We start from the raw sequence: 14,324 nt of genomic DNA, 5'->3' as shown, positions 1-14,324 counted from the left end.
TTGAATTCTTCCGGAATTCATAAAAATAATTCATAGGAAGTTCTTCAAGAACTGTATAACGTTATAGTGTAAAAATATTCATTTATGCAATCCTTCAGGGATGCATATAACATTGAGTTCTTCGGGAACTGTATAACATATATTATAACGTAAAATGAATATATTGGTGCAATCCTTCAGGGATGCATATATATTGAATTCTTCTGGAATTCAAGATGAATAAAAATAATGATATATAAAAATGTGCAATCCTTTGGGGATGCATGCATACATATTGAATTCTTCTGGAATTCAAAAGGTATAAACAAAATAATGCTATATAAAAATGTAAACATAAAATTTAAAAATATAAGTTCAATATTTCGTTATATGCTTACCTCAGTTGGCTAGAGCGTTCGTGCTGATAACGTGTTGTGAAACAAAGGTAAAAGAGCAAGAAAACAAGTAGAGAGAAAGAGGAAAGTAAGTTGTAGTATTTCTTTCTTGTGTGTCTTTACATGAAAATGAGAGTACTATTTATAGGACATATTTAGGGGACAATAAAACATACACCATAATATGCATTCATCACATATTATTCATAACAGGTATAAATTTTTTCATTTTTATATTTTTTAGTATATGTCCATAAGAATCCACGTAATACTTTTTTTTTTTTAAACACACATAAAACTTGACATGACATAATAATTAGTAATTAGTTCACGTTGGAAATATAATATTCACATATATACACTCTAATATATCATCAATTTTTTTTTAGGTCTTCCTACTGTCCTTACCACAGAAAATACCACCAAGATAGTGTTGAATCCTAAAATTAGCGATGTTGTGGAACTGAAGAAGAGGTTAATATCTTTTGTTCTAAAATAATCTATATTAGATATTAATATTCTACAATAAGTTACTACATTCTACAATAAGTTACTATTTTAATTTTTAAAAATAAATATTTACTAACTTTTATATTAAAATCTTTAGAATATCTCACCAAAACTTTACCCCTTCGCAATTGGCTACTTTGGTTGGGAGATCAAGAAAGGAAACTCGAAATAGATGATTGGATCTCATCAATATATAGGGGTGCTCGCGGTTCGGTTTGGATCGGTTTTGAGGCAAAAACTCATCCGATCCAAAAATAAATTCATTTGCGGTTTGGTTCGGTTTTGGATGACAAATCAAAAAAATCTGATCCAATATTATTCGGTTTAATTTGGATCGGTTTTTGGATATCCAAATTATAAATTGTAATTTTTTTAATAAATATAAATATTATAAAAAACGCTACAAAATAGTAGTTTGACATTTTTGACAAAATAAATATTAAGTTTGATGTAAAATATAACATATAATATATTGAAAATTAATATTTTGGAATGACAATTACCAATTATATTCGAAACATATAAAAAGTAAAAAAAAAATTTAAATTAAACTAACATATAGTATTATCAAAATTTAAAATAGATTAAATTAAACTAACATATAGCATTAACAAAATTTAAAATGAAAAAAAAAGTTAATGCAATATATATATATATATATATATATATATATATATATATATATATATATATATATATATATATATATATACTAATAAAAAGATAAATAAATACTAAAATATATGTATGCGGTTTGGTTCGGTTTGGTTCGGTTTTAAGAAATCAATCCGAAATCCGATCCGATCCAGCGGTTTTCACAAAAGAACATCCAAACACATCCAAAAAATTTCGATTTTTTGCGGTTTTCGGTTTTTTTGGATCGGTTTTCGGTTTTTATTTGGATTGGTTTGGATTTGAGCACCCCTATCTTCTGTTCTGAATTGATGAATTCTCATGTGGTAAGTAATTAATATTTATTTTAAATTTTAATTTTTTTTAATGTCAGACAATATACACATAGTATTTATCTTTTTAAATTTTTTTATTGTTGAAGAGAATGAAAAACATATTCTCTAAGAACACGTATTAATGGATTTAATATATAAACTCTTATCTCAAATGAAATACATTTAATTTAAATTTGCAAAAACTTCTGAGTTTTTTAACATATTGCTAACAGTAATTTTTTAATCAGGATTCGATGAATGTTGTGTGCAACTGTTAAGCTTACTGACATCAGGTCGGATTGGTGGTACGTGGTTTGCATCAGGTGCCATAGAAAGGTTATACCTAATGGTGGTATGTATTGAATCAGCCCCATTAAGTGATATATATTGAATCTATTGATCTCTATCTATTGAGTCTGTTCATCTCTTTGTAGTTATTTAGGATTCAAAGCGAAAGACGACATGACTCCTAACTATCACTTATGTCAGCATACATCTTTCTGAACTAATATTCATTCATGGATAATTATATAATTATATGTCGTTTTGTCTAGAGTCACATGAAAGAAGGGTCTGAAGATGTGGAAATTAGATGAAGAAAATCAAATGTGCAATGAGACCACTAATGAAGTTTCTCATGAGATTTTTTTTAATTTCTTTTTCTTTTGGGCTTTTGCGCTCTATCATGTTATTTTTAATAATGTATAATAGTGTTTGTTTCATAATTTAACGGTCAAGCGAGTTATTACATTTCTCCCTCATTTTTATCATTTAAATTATTCATCTCTCATATTTCTATATTTTTAGGAAATTCACCTCAATTCTTCTAAATCAACTAAAATATTATATTGGGTATAAAACCTACAAATGTCGTATGTTTGTTTAATTTAAATGTTATTTTTCTATAGGTAAAAAAAGAATGTAGTTCTCGGCCGGTGCATATGGAGAAACAATTGTGGAAGATGTCAACACCTTAAATGATTATTAGTTACTTCGAGTAGATTAATCTTTGCAGTTGCGCGCGGAGTATACTTTTGGTTTAAAAAAAACAAATGCGGACAATATGGGACATACTTATAGATAAAAACAATATAATATTTGACGGTTAAAATAATTTTAAATAGCTAATTTAGAAGAAATTCTAGCCCGTGCTTGGCACGTATGTCCAAACTAGTTTGTATATATCCAACAATCAATCCAACAAATAAGTGAGATGCGAAATTTTTTTTTAGAAGATACTTTTTTATATTCCTTTTTAAATCTTTTTTTTTATTTTTTATTTTTGCTTTTTAAAATAATGGGTTAGAGAAGATTCAATTGAATGTCACATAAACAAATTCTCTAATTAAATGACACATAAGCAATTTCTATGAGAATGCACGAGAGAGCTCCGTGAAAATCTCGTTATGTATAATAGAGATATAGGTATAGATTCTTTCTATATATATTTTTTAGTAAAATTACAATAAAAGATACAAAATCTGCAATATACATATTAGAAGTAGAGAAATAGATTTTAAACCAAATTACTCAAATAATATTTTAAAATAAATAAATAAATACTGTAGTAAATAACCAACGTGATACCTATATTTGCCAAACATCAAGCAAAGCAGCATGGCAAATTCTATGTTACATATGAACAATTTCAATGTACCGGTACGTTAGATCATTAAATTATTAGGTAAATGAATATATTTTCGAAAGAAATCATTTTTCTGTCATTTAAGATATTATAATAACTAAATATTATTTATCAAAATTGAGAAAAAATAAAATTTTATATTTTTTGAATTTTTTATCACTCATAATAGTTATTATTGAATTTTTTAATGAAAAAATGTAAAAAAGTTATTATAATGTTTATAAAATATTGAACTTGCGTTCTTTCTTATGGAATTATCATATCTAAAATACCATGATCGATAAATAGTTTTTTAATTTATAAAATAATCGTTAATTTATTAATTAACCGATCTAATGTACCGGTACATTGAAATTTTTCATATGTACCATAGAAGCTCCCAAGCAGCATAGCATACACATACGATGGCTCCTCACTCCGAAGTCGACACGTACGATGGTGTAGGAAGCAAATATGCTGGGTGTAGGAAGCAAGTTTATGCATGGTGCATAAGTTTGGGCTTATGCACCATAACCACACCCGATACAATTAGGGTTAAGATTAGTGATATGAAAACTATCTAGATTTATATATATACTAGACCCTTACCCGTGCGATGCACGGGTTTTATGCGCTATTTTACATTATAACGCGGAAAATTTATTTGTATAAGTTGAAATAATAATTATTATCAAAATTATAATAATAATAATAATAATAATAATAAACAAAAAAAATCATCTAAATATAATATATTGATGTAAATATGTGTTTATACATTTCGAAAAACTTCTCTATCCACCATATATTTGAAATTAAATTAGTATATTACAACAAATCAATAACCCAACGACTAAAGAAATCTAGAGTAAACTATCAACAAAATTGATATTAATCACTAAGTAAGAGAATGCGAGAATATGTATGTACGTACCCAAAAAAAGAAAAAAGAATCCAAGAATAAGACTAACATAATTAGAAAATTTCTTTAGCCAAAAAATAATAATTAGTTAGACAATTAATAAATTGACTGAGATTTTAATGTGGGTGATTATTTACAAAAAAAAAATAGAAAAAAACTTGAAAAGTAAAAAAAAACTCCACCTAAAATCTTAATCAAATTTTAGTAGACAATGTGAAGAATATTATTTATAATAAAAACTTGAAAATTTACAAAAAAAAAAACTTGAAAAGTCATCTATATAAATGTTATTGATGTGAGTATATGAAGAGTACATAATAATGACAATGATATAATATAAGAAAATGATGTGACATTATTGAGTGATTTAATTGGATGTAAGTGGCTTATGTGGATTAGGGTTAGATTAGTGGTTCCACAACTATTTAGCTTATTATTGAATTTGTCATTTATATTAATTTGAAACTCATTGGAGCAACGATAAACCAACTTAACTCATACTCAAAATCGAATATGATAAAAATCATGCGGTGCATACCAACCATTAGTAATTTTTTATTTTACTAACATTAGGAAGTAGTCCTAACAATCGACCAACTCCTTATATACACAAAGAATAGACAAATTTTGAACATTAACTATTTTGAACAAAAAACAATAAAATACACAAAATAATAAAATTAAAAAAAATTAAAATGGATAAAAACCCAAACCAATAATAATAATAATTATTATTATTATTATAATTATAATTATAATTAGTACCACACATTAAATGGATGTAAGTGATGTGGCTAAATGAAAGGTTTTGATTGGTTTGTGGATTAGGGTTTAGATTAGGTCAAATAAATATAAATAGTAAAATAAAATATTGGATATTTGCCTAACATCAAACAGCATATCCCTCCTCCTCGCCGATGAGGCATTATATTTGCCAAACATCAAGCAAAGCAGCATAGCATTCACGTACGATGACTCCTCACTCCGAAGTCGACCTTCTTCGCTCTGTGGCAGGCAAGATCTCTCCCCTCTCCGAAACCGAGATATCCTTCCTCGACGATGATGCATTAACTCTCCGTGTCGAATACGAGTTATCTCGCTTACCCAAAGCCGTGTTGAATCGTCTCGTGGCAGGCGCGATGTCTCCCTTCTTACCTATTGTCGATGCCGTGGTCGAAGGCGTCATTGAAGGCGTGGTATATGCGATTTTGGCCCCTAAACCTAAACCCAAAGCCAAAGCCAAAGCCAAAGCCAACGAGGACGGACCGATGAGTTTGGACAGGAAAATAATTGTTTTGAGTTTGTACTTTTTCCCTATCATTCTCTTTTTCATCATCGCAATTTTATCTTATTGCTCATCGCATTCCTTTTCTTTCTTTCTTTAGTGTTATCGGTTGCTAACTTGATGGTCATCGGAGGATTTGTGCGCTGTTTCAGGATGGTATTTTATTTTTTCCTCTTTTATCCTCTTTTATCAATCAAGAATATTCATAGTCATGATTTCACTATTATTGTCACTCGATTATGCATTATCATTATTAATTCAGTGATATATAGTATTTATTTTCTGAACTAACTCTGTTATTTTCTTTGTTTTGATCTAGTGGTTGAACACAGGACGTGATCATGTTCCCCCCCTCCCCCCCGTAATCCCTCGTGATCATGGTCAGATGTTCATTAATAAATATATTCAGCAGCAGCCAAATAGATCCGTTTGTTACCCCCAATATTTAAGACCTGAAGACGTGGAGGTGCAGGTATTGTTCTATCTCGGATAACATCTAACAATTGGCTATCATCATTCATATGTTAGTATGGAGTTTAAGACAATATTTATCTCTACATGCTACTGCATACTATCCTGCTACATTATTTGGTTACTCTCGCATATCTAGAAAAAGGTAGATACTAGAGAGAGAAAGTAAGTAATGTATAGCTTTTAATTAGTTAAATGATATATATTTTGATGTATGAGCAAATAAGTATTGTGGCCAAAATATTTTGACCATATAAGTATTTTTGCTTATGATATATAGTGCCTCAATAGGTACCTGGATCCGTTAAATAATATTACTAGTATAGTATAATTGCATGCCAAACATCAAACAAGTAACATACATACACAATGCCTCTTGAATCGAAACTCGACCTCTCTCTTCTTCGCTTTCTCGCAGGCGCCTATCTACTCTTACTGTGAGTGAGGGTTTTCGGTGTGCTAGAATCAACATCTATAGAATCTGCCTTACATTCTTGACTAGTGTTACCGGTATGGGAGTACGAGTAGTTGATGGTGAAGGCAATGATAATTGTCGTGGGGGCTATTACTAAGCTCTCTTCCATCTCCGAAACCAAGATATTCCTCCTTGCCGATGACGCGTTAACTCGCCTATCCGAAGACGAGTTCGGTCGTCTCGTGAGGCCAAAATTTCTCACTTCTTACCTATTGTCAAAGGCGTCGTTCAAGCCTTGACATTTGAGATTTTCACCCCTCGTAAACCCAAACCCAATGAGGACGAACGGACATCTCATCCGATGACTTGGGACCGGCTAATTTATTTGAGTTTGTACTTTTTCCCTATCTCATTCTCTTTTTCTTCATCACATTTCTTTCTTTCTTTAGTTGTCTCCGGGGTTGTTAACTTCATATTCTTAGAAAGATTTGTACAAGGTTTTTGTCTGGTATTCAAATTCCAACCCTTTCATTTTTTATTTTATTTTTCCCTCTTTATCAATCAAGAATATTCATATTCATATTCATAGTCATAATTTGACTATTATTGTTGTTATTATTATTATTGTCACTCGATTATGCATTATTATTGATTTAGTGATAGTATTTATTTTCTGAACTAGTTTTGTTATTTTCTTTGTTTTGATCTAGTGGGAGCGCACAAGACGTGATGTTGCTGTCACCACCATTGCTCCTCAGGTAACAAACAAACAAATTGGTTGTTGTGTATCATCATCAGATGTCTCCATAATTTTGTCTATTTAGTCGTATCATGGTCTGATGTTCATTAATAAATATATTCAGCCGGAGCGAAATGGACCCATTTTTCTCTCCAAATATTCAACATCTGCAAATGTGCAGGTATTGTATTGTTCTATCTCGGATAACATCTGACAATTGCCTATCATCATTCATATGTTAGTATGGAGTTTAAGACGATATTTATATCTACATGCTACTGTAATTTGAAATTTTACAAATATCGTATGCTAATTCACACTGTTTTCAACTTCAGGGTTTTAAAGCCATTAAGTACCATCGAAAAGCCAAAACAGTTTTTTGACATTTCGAGTTGAAGATCAATATAGTTTGTTCTTCTAAATCATTCAACTACGCTTTTTTCTCTTCCAAAATCCAGCACTTTACTTTATGTTAGAGTGTTATTAGTAGTTTTTTTCTTTCTCGTTTTTTTTTTGGCTGTCCTATAGAAGTGTTATTTGTAGTTTTTTATTACTTGTAAAACTTTCTAGCCATTGAGTATGAAAAATTATTTATTGGGCAAGGTCAACTTTTCAAGTGTATGGTTTTGCAGTCAGAAAAATTGATTTTGGCAGAATTAATTCCGATCAAAATTGAGTTGAAGATAAAGTTATTTATGTTGCCTTAAATACTCAAAAAAAAAAAATTACATAAACAAATTTAAACTCATTTCATTCAATAAAATAGTTTCAATATACTTTCAAAAAAAAAAAATTCAATATAAAATATAATATAAAATGAGCAACATTACTTATCCTAAAATTTTATAGAAATTGTGGAAAAGGTTTGCAAAATATAAATAGGAGTAATTTTTACATTGAAAAGAGCATTTTTTATACTTATAAAAAGTAGATTACACAATTTCCAATACATTCATACCTTATTTAGCTCATTAACCCCCATGGGAACTAGTTAGCATTTTCCATATAAATAATAGCTCCAAAGTGAGGAATGATTAGTCAGCATGCAAGTACTAGTCTCTACGCCATGTCATCAAATAAATTTGTTGAGGGACCAACCAAAATTATTGAAATAAAAAATTTACAGGATTAAAATCAAACCTATATAGGGACCTTTTGCACATAGTACCGTATAAGACATTCAAGCTAAGTACCACACAAAGTTTTATTTACAAAATAACCCGATCGTAAAATTCAACTCATGCAATCAACGTTGTGAAAATGACAAACTTTCTGCTTCAAAAAAAAAAAATACAACCTTCATGAATCTTTCCTTTTGGAACAAACTTCTCTTAAGCTAATCTGATTTTCTCTTTGCCTGCATCATGGGAGGAAAACGCTTATAAAACCTTTGTAATGTAAAGAATAGAAACAGCTAATGACTAAAAATTATTGCAGTGATGAACCACTTTTCATACTAATGTAACACAATTATGAGCAAGGTCAAAGTAGCATACACAAAAATTAGGGAACATTCTATTAGAGTAATTTTGCATAGTATCAGCTAGCTTAGTTTTGTATTAGCCAAACAAGGCCTTAAGCAATAACTAATCTGTAACTAACTGTGCTGAGTCAGCACAAATGAGCAGTGGTATATAAACAAGGCCTTAGTTTTCTATCTTACCTCGTGTTGTTCGCTGTGTTCATGCAAACCAAGTGGGGATGAAATTCACCAGTACTTTCACGCTCAGATCAGTGCGAAATTGAGGCAGTTACGATCGGAACTCAAATCCATCTCTAAAGGTGAGAAATCTGTTACGGAATATCTTGCTAGCATTCAACTCATCACCGACATTCTTGCCTCCATTGGAGATCCGACCAACCATCGCGATCAACTTGAAGCTATTCTTGATGGACTTCCTGATGAGTATAATGCTCTTAGTGTGATTATTTAGTATCGCTCTGATCTGTGTCCTATACTCCTATTGTCGAAGCTGAAGCGATGCTTCTTGCTCGTGAAGCTAAGCTGGAGAAATTGAAGAAAGCGGTACTCTCTGAACCTCTCCCGGTCAATGTAGCTCAGGTTCCACCAATTTCACCTGTTGATTCTACTGGATCTAGTTCTCCTGCACCTCATCTGTTAGGTGGAGACTTCCATGGTGGTCGTGGTGGCCGGAGTGGTGGCCGTAGAGGCCGTGGTGGTGGTAGAAGTGGTGGAAGATCCAATGTTCAGCGTCAGATCTGTGAGAAATTTGGTCATGATGCGCGTATCTGTTACCATCGCAACTCTGCCGTTGTTCAACCACCATGGCAGGTGGCTCCGGCTCGTCCTCCAAGTGGGAATCAGTGGCTCAATCCTTGGCACAGTGCTCAACCACATCCATCTGCTTATCCACCACCAGGTTTTCTCCCTTCCGCTCGTCCTGTTTCTTCAGGAGCTAGGCAAACCTCAAGCCTATCTCACTGGATCTGATGCACAAACCTCACAAGCTTCTCAGCTATGGTACCCTGACTCTGGCGCTACACACCATGTCACCAACACCAACAACTCTGAGAATCTTCTGGACAGTATCTCTCTTTCAGGATCAGATCAAGTTCTATTAGGCAACGGCCAAGGTTTGTCTATCACATCTGTAGGCTCAGCTAAATTTCATTCACCTTACAAACCACACACTAGACTTTCACTCAACAACTTACTCTTAGTTCCTGCCATTACCAAAAACCTCATTTCAGTGAGTCGGTTTGCCCGAGATAATGCTGTTTATTTTGAATTTCACCCTGATTTGTGTCTTGTCAAATCTCAGGCCAATTCTGAAGTGCTTTTGCAAGGAAAGCTGGGCAAGGATGGCCTCTATGTCTTGGATTCTAGCATCTCTACTGCACCACAAGTCAACTCTATAGCTATAAGTCCTAATACTTCTTTTAATTCTACTGCAAATAATACTATGTCTAGCCTAGGTCCATCTGTTTACACCATGTGGCATAATAGGCTAGGTCATGCTCATCATGAGGCTCTTAAAGCTACTTTAGCTATCTGCAATGTTTCTTTACCTCATAAATCAAATTTGGATTTTTGTAGTTCCTCTTGTTTAGGCAAAGTGCATCGTTTACCCACTCTCTGTTCACTATTGTAGTTATGATTCATTTCATCAATACAATATAATAGATTTCTCTCTTCTTCTCTATGATACTCTCAGTTTCTGTTACATTCATTAAAAATTGATTCCATACCAAAAATTTATGATTGACATCTATGTGAAAGCTAAAAAATATTCCCAGCTTGAACTTTGAAATCAGAAGATTGTCTCAATCCAGCACTAACTTTAGCCCAACAAGAATAAAACATATAGAGCAATGTTTCTACTAAGTGCAACAATATAACAAAATTTTCATATAATAACAAAAGGCAAAAGACATAAACCCTGCAAACCATGCAGATAGAAGCAAATCAATTAAAATCAGGATGTGCATATACCAGTAGATCTACTGCTTCAAACAACAACTCTATATGTGCCTTCCTGATGCTGCTCAACTTTCTGCAGATGGTAGATGCAATGGACAAAACAAAATTCAAAGGGTTACTAAGTACACCATTGAATGACAAAGTGAAGGTTAATTTGTATAATTGGCACAGATCCAATGGACAAAACAAAATCCAATCAATTTTAGCTAAAAGTGTTGCAGTGGAGGAAGCTGTTGATACTGGAGTATTGCTTTCCCTTCTCTCCCTGACCATGCAATTATAAAGATTTTTTTTTTTTTCAGAGACAGTAAATTATTTTTTTCTGTGCTGACATTAACAACAATAACTATTCTATATTTTAAAGTTGACCCTTGTCTTCTCTTGTATATCTGTCTTTAAAATTTAAAATAATTCAAGACCTAAAAAAATACAGATATGCGCTTGTGAAAATCTTATTGCTTATGCCACAATGAAACGAGAGGTGTCTAAGGGAGAAACCTGCGATGGCTGCTGCGAGAATAGGATGACGAAAAAATACGACTACAGGGAAGTTAGAACAGGGTGACAGGAACGAGGGGGAGAACACCACTGCAACGAGAGAGAGCCGACACAATGGACTAAACCACGACTACTACAATTACAATGGTGACAACGGTGTTTGAGGACAACGGAAGTTCGACGGCTGATTTGTGACTGTGCTTGGTTGCTGATGTTTCTTAGGAGATTTGAAAGAAACCCTTATTGAGTAAGTAAATGGGGAAGGAAGTTGCATTTAGATGTTTGCGAGCGTGAGAATGAGGTAAAGTGCTATTTATTTAGTTTCATATATCTTTGATAGCTTGCTCTTATGGCGCTTGATGTCATAAATGTTGTATAAGGTGTTTAGGGATATTAAAAGTGTTGTACAAATACCGTTATTAAAACTTATTTTTGGCATAGTAGACACATGTAAAGATATTTCAAGGTTTTTCTAAAATCCCGCTATTCAAAACACTTACTCAAAGAACCAAAATTGAGCCAATTCAAACCTCAGCAACAGCTTTGGTTTTGGTCAAGTTTAACATTAGCATTTGATATGATAGAATCTGAAGCTGACCTGTCAAAAAACTGTTTTGGCTTTTTGAATGACTTTATAACCCTGAAGTTGAAAACAGTGTCATTTAGCATACAATTACTAATTAGGAAAGCAGGATACAGTAGCATGTAGAGATAAATAATGTCTTAAACTCCATACTAACATATGAATGATGACAGCCAAACTTGTTAGATGTTATCTGGTATAGAACAATACCTGCACATCTGCACTTCTTGAATATTTGGAGGAAACGATGGGTCTATTTGAAGGTATCAGTCGCTCCTGGTGAAAAGTATTTATTAACGAACATAAGAGATTTTGCTCAAGTTTATCATTAGCATTTAATATGATACAATCTGAAAAGGACCTGTCTTGCTTTTCGAAGGTATATAATGTCTTTAAAACCCTGAAGTTGAAAAAAGTGTCATTTAGCATCAATATTTGTTAAAATTTCAAATTACTAATCGGGAAAGCATGATACAGTAGCATATAGATATAAATAATGTCTTAAACTCCATACTAGCATATGAATAATGACAGCCAAACTTGTTAGATGTTATCCGGGATAGAACAATACCTGGAGACCTTCAGGTTCAGGTATTGAATATTTAGAGAAAAAAATGGGACTATTTGAAGGTTTCTCCGGCTGAAATACATTTATTAATGAACATCAGACCATTATCTAAACAGGAAAATACAAGCCAACGACAGAATGTAGCGATCCATCACAGACCGGCACGGTAATTCTGACACTCCTACATTTTGGAAACAAAAACATGGAGACATCTAATCCACAACAACCAGTTTGTTCGTTACCTTAAGAGAAATGGTAGTAGTAACAACGAAATCACCTTTAGAATATTGCAATCTTGTGTTCAACCACTAGGACCAAAACAAAGAAAATAGTAACACAATTAGAAAATCCCTTAATCAATTGTATTAATAAGGAGTACACAAATCCTTACAATACAACAAAATCCCTTAAATATTCAAACAAAATACATTCTAAGGGATTAACCTGGCAGAAATTGCGCACCAATCTTGTTGTGACTACGAAGATAGAAACTGAGGCGACAACTAAAGAAAGAAAGAAAAGAAATGCGATGAGTAATAAGATAAAATTGCCATGAAGAAAAAGAGAATGATAAGGAAAAAGTACAAACTCAAAACAACTATCCCCGTTTGTTCTTCCTCTTTGGGTTTGGCTTCGACTTTACGGTAAATCTGAGATAACAGATATAAATATGCTCGATCGATGATAGGTAAGAAGGGGGAAATCTCGGCCGCCAAGAAACGACAGAACTCGTCGTAGGGTAGGTGAGATAACTCGTACACGACGTGGCGAGTTAACTCTTCATCGGAGAGGAGGTATATCTGGGTTTCGGAGAGGGAAGTGAGCTTGCCTGTGAGATGGCGAAGGATATTTTTCTCGCGGTCGGAGATGGGAGCGAACTTGACATTGCGAAAACGAGAGCCGCCGTCAAGTTCGTATTGAGGAGGAGGAGGCATTGTCACCGTCGTGTATGCTGCAGCTTGCTTGCTTGCTTTGCTTGATGTAAATACATAATAATCACATGTAGTAACTGTTTAGGTTTCGGATTTATTTTTCCTTTTAAATTATTTTAGGAGGATAAAGTGTTAATTGATTCTTGGTTTGGAGGAACAAGGTAATTGTGTAATTACTTTTTTAAACTCCCTACTTTAGATTAGATTAGATCATCAGCATTATCCTTTCATCCTAAATTTTGTCTTATAAAAATAAATGTTAATAGATTATTTAAAATAAATTTAAATAAATTTTCCTTCTTTTAATTTAATAAAAAAAAAAATTTCTTCTTTTTCACCACTAATATCCGGTCTATTGGACCTCATAATCTCGTTCGGTTGATTAGATGTGAAATTATTTTTCGTCTTTTAAAATATAACAAATTTTAATCCTTAAAAATATAAACGGATCTTTATTTTATTTTTTTGGATTAATAAGGGCATAAAAACAGATATTTTCTTCTTTTAAAATCATGTTTCTGAAGTAGCAAAGTTTTTCACAAGAAAGGGGGGGTTTGAATTGTGACCCTTTTAAAATTTAAACTCAAGTCACAAAATAAATAGTTAGTGATAAAATTATTTGTGCTCAGTGAGATCGTTCTAAGAATGATCTGTGCTGTGTAAAAATAGTTGCAGAAAATAAAAGTTTAAGGGAAAGAAGATAAACACAAAGAGTTATCCTGGTTCACCCCTAATCTTTGGGTTACGTCCAGTCCCCACCTCCTGTGAGTTTGTCCACTAGAATCACTTAAAAGTTACAGATCCAATACTTACAAATTCACCTTGATCTTGACCTAAGATCAACAACTTACCAAAGCTCCTAGAGCTTTGAACTTTCCTAGTCAACTTGACCAATCAACACTCAATCAATAGTCACGTATTGACTTGAGCAATTACAATATAGATGATTTGTTTCTAAGCTTAATTTCAGACTCACTATAAAAGAGAAGCTTAGATGAAAGCACTCTAAAGAGA

At 32.5% G+C, this 14,324-nt stretch overlaps 3 protein-coding genes across 5 annotated transcripts; 2 read left to right on the top strand and 1 right to left on the bottom strand.

The window, feature by feature from the left end:
• The first annotated feature begins 5,248 nt into the window (after window positions 1–5,248).
• On the top strand, window positions 5,249–11,027 carry LOC123906724. The gene is made up of 6 exons (XM_045956696.1): window positions 5,249–5,676; window positions 5,763–5,818; window positions 5,982–6,134; window positions 7,259–7,306; window positions 7,412–7,468; window positions 10,809–11,027. The coding sequence occupies exons 1-6, from the start codon at window positions 5,349–5,351 to the stop codon at window positions 11,010–11,012; spliced, it is 846 nt and encodes a 281-aa protein (XP_045812652.1). The 5' UTR covers window positions 5,249–5,348; the 3' UTR covers window positions 11,013–11,027.
• LOC123906730 lies at window positions 8,359–13,383 on the bottom strand. Of its 3 annotated transcripts, none has more exons than XR_006808985.1 (9): window positions 12,968–13,383; window positions 12,823–12,881; window positions 12,621–12,686; window positions 12,382–12,450; window positions 12,172–12,210; window positions 12,021–12,086; window positions 11,826–11,867; window positions 10,742–10,802; window positions 8,359–8,644 (listed from the first exon to the last, which is right to left on the bottom strand). XR_006808985.1 is itself a non-coding variant. In XM_045956712.1 (8 exons), the coding sequence occupies exons 1-7, from the start codon at window positions 13,311–13,313 to the stop codon at window positions 11,829–11,831; spliced, it is 684 nt and encodes a 227-aa protein (XP_045812668.1). In that variant the 5' UTR covers window positions 13,314–13,383; the 3' UTR covers window positions 10,741–10,802; window positions 11,826–11,828. The 3 variants fall into 3 exon arrangements, 1 of the variants encoding a protein (XP_045812668.1); XR_006808986.1 differs by lacking the exon at window positions 8,359–8,644 and adding an exon at window positions 9,876–9,972; XM_045956712.1 differs by lacking the exon at window positions 8,359–8,644 and having other exon boundaries at window positions 10,741–10,802.
• On the top strand, window positions 9,423–10,756 carry LOC123906731. The gene is made up of 2 exons (XM_045956713.1): window positions 9,423–9,882; window positions 10,071–10,756. The coding sequence occupies exons 1-2, from the start codon at window positions 9,423–9,425 to the stop codon at window positions 10,079–10,081; spliced, it is 471 nt and encodes a 156-aa protein (XP_045812669.1). The 3' UTR covers window positions 10,082–10,756.
• Window positions 13,384–14,324: the final 941 nt, after the last annotated feature.

The sequence above is a fragment of the Trifolium pratense genome, linkage group LG2 (genome assembly GCF_020283565.1).
Source record: "Trifolium pratense cultivar HEN17-A07 linkage group LG2, ARS_RC_1.1, whole genome shotgun sequence".
In the NCBI taxonomy this organism is placed as follows: Eukaryota; Viridiplantae; Streptophyta; class Magnoliopsida; order Fabales; family Fabaceae; genus Trifolium; species Trifolium pratense.
Note: the sequence above shows the minus strand (reverse complement) of the source record. Positions and strands in the feature narration are given on the sequence as shown.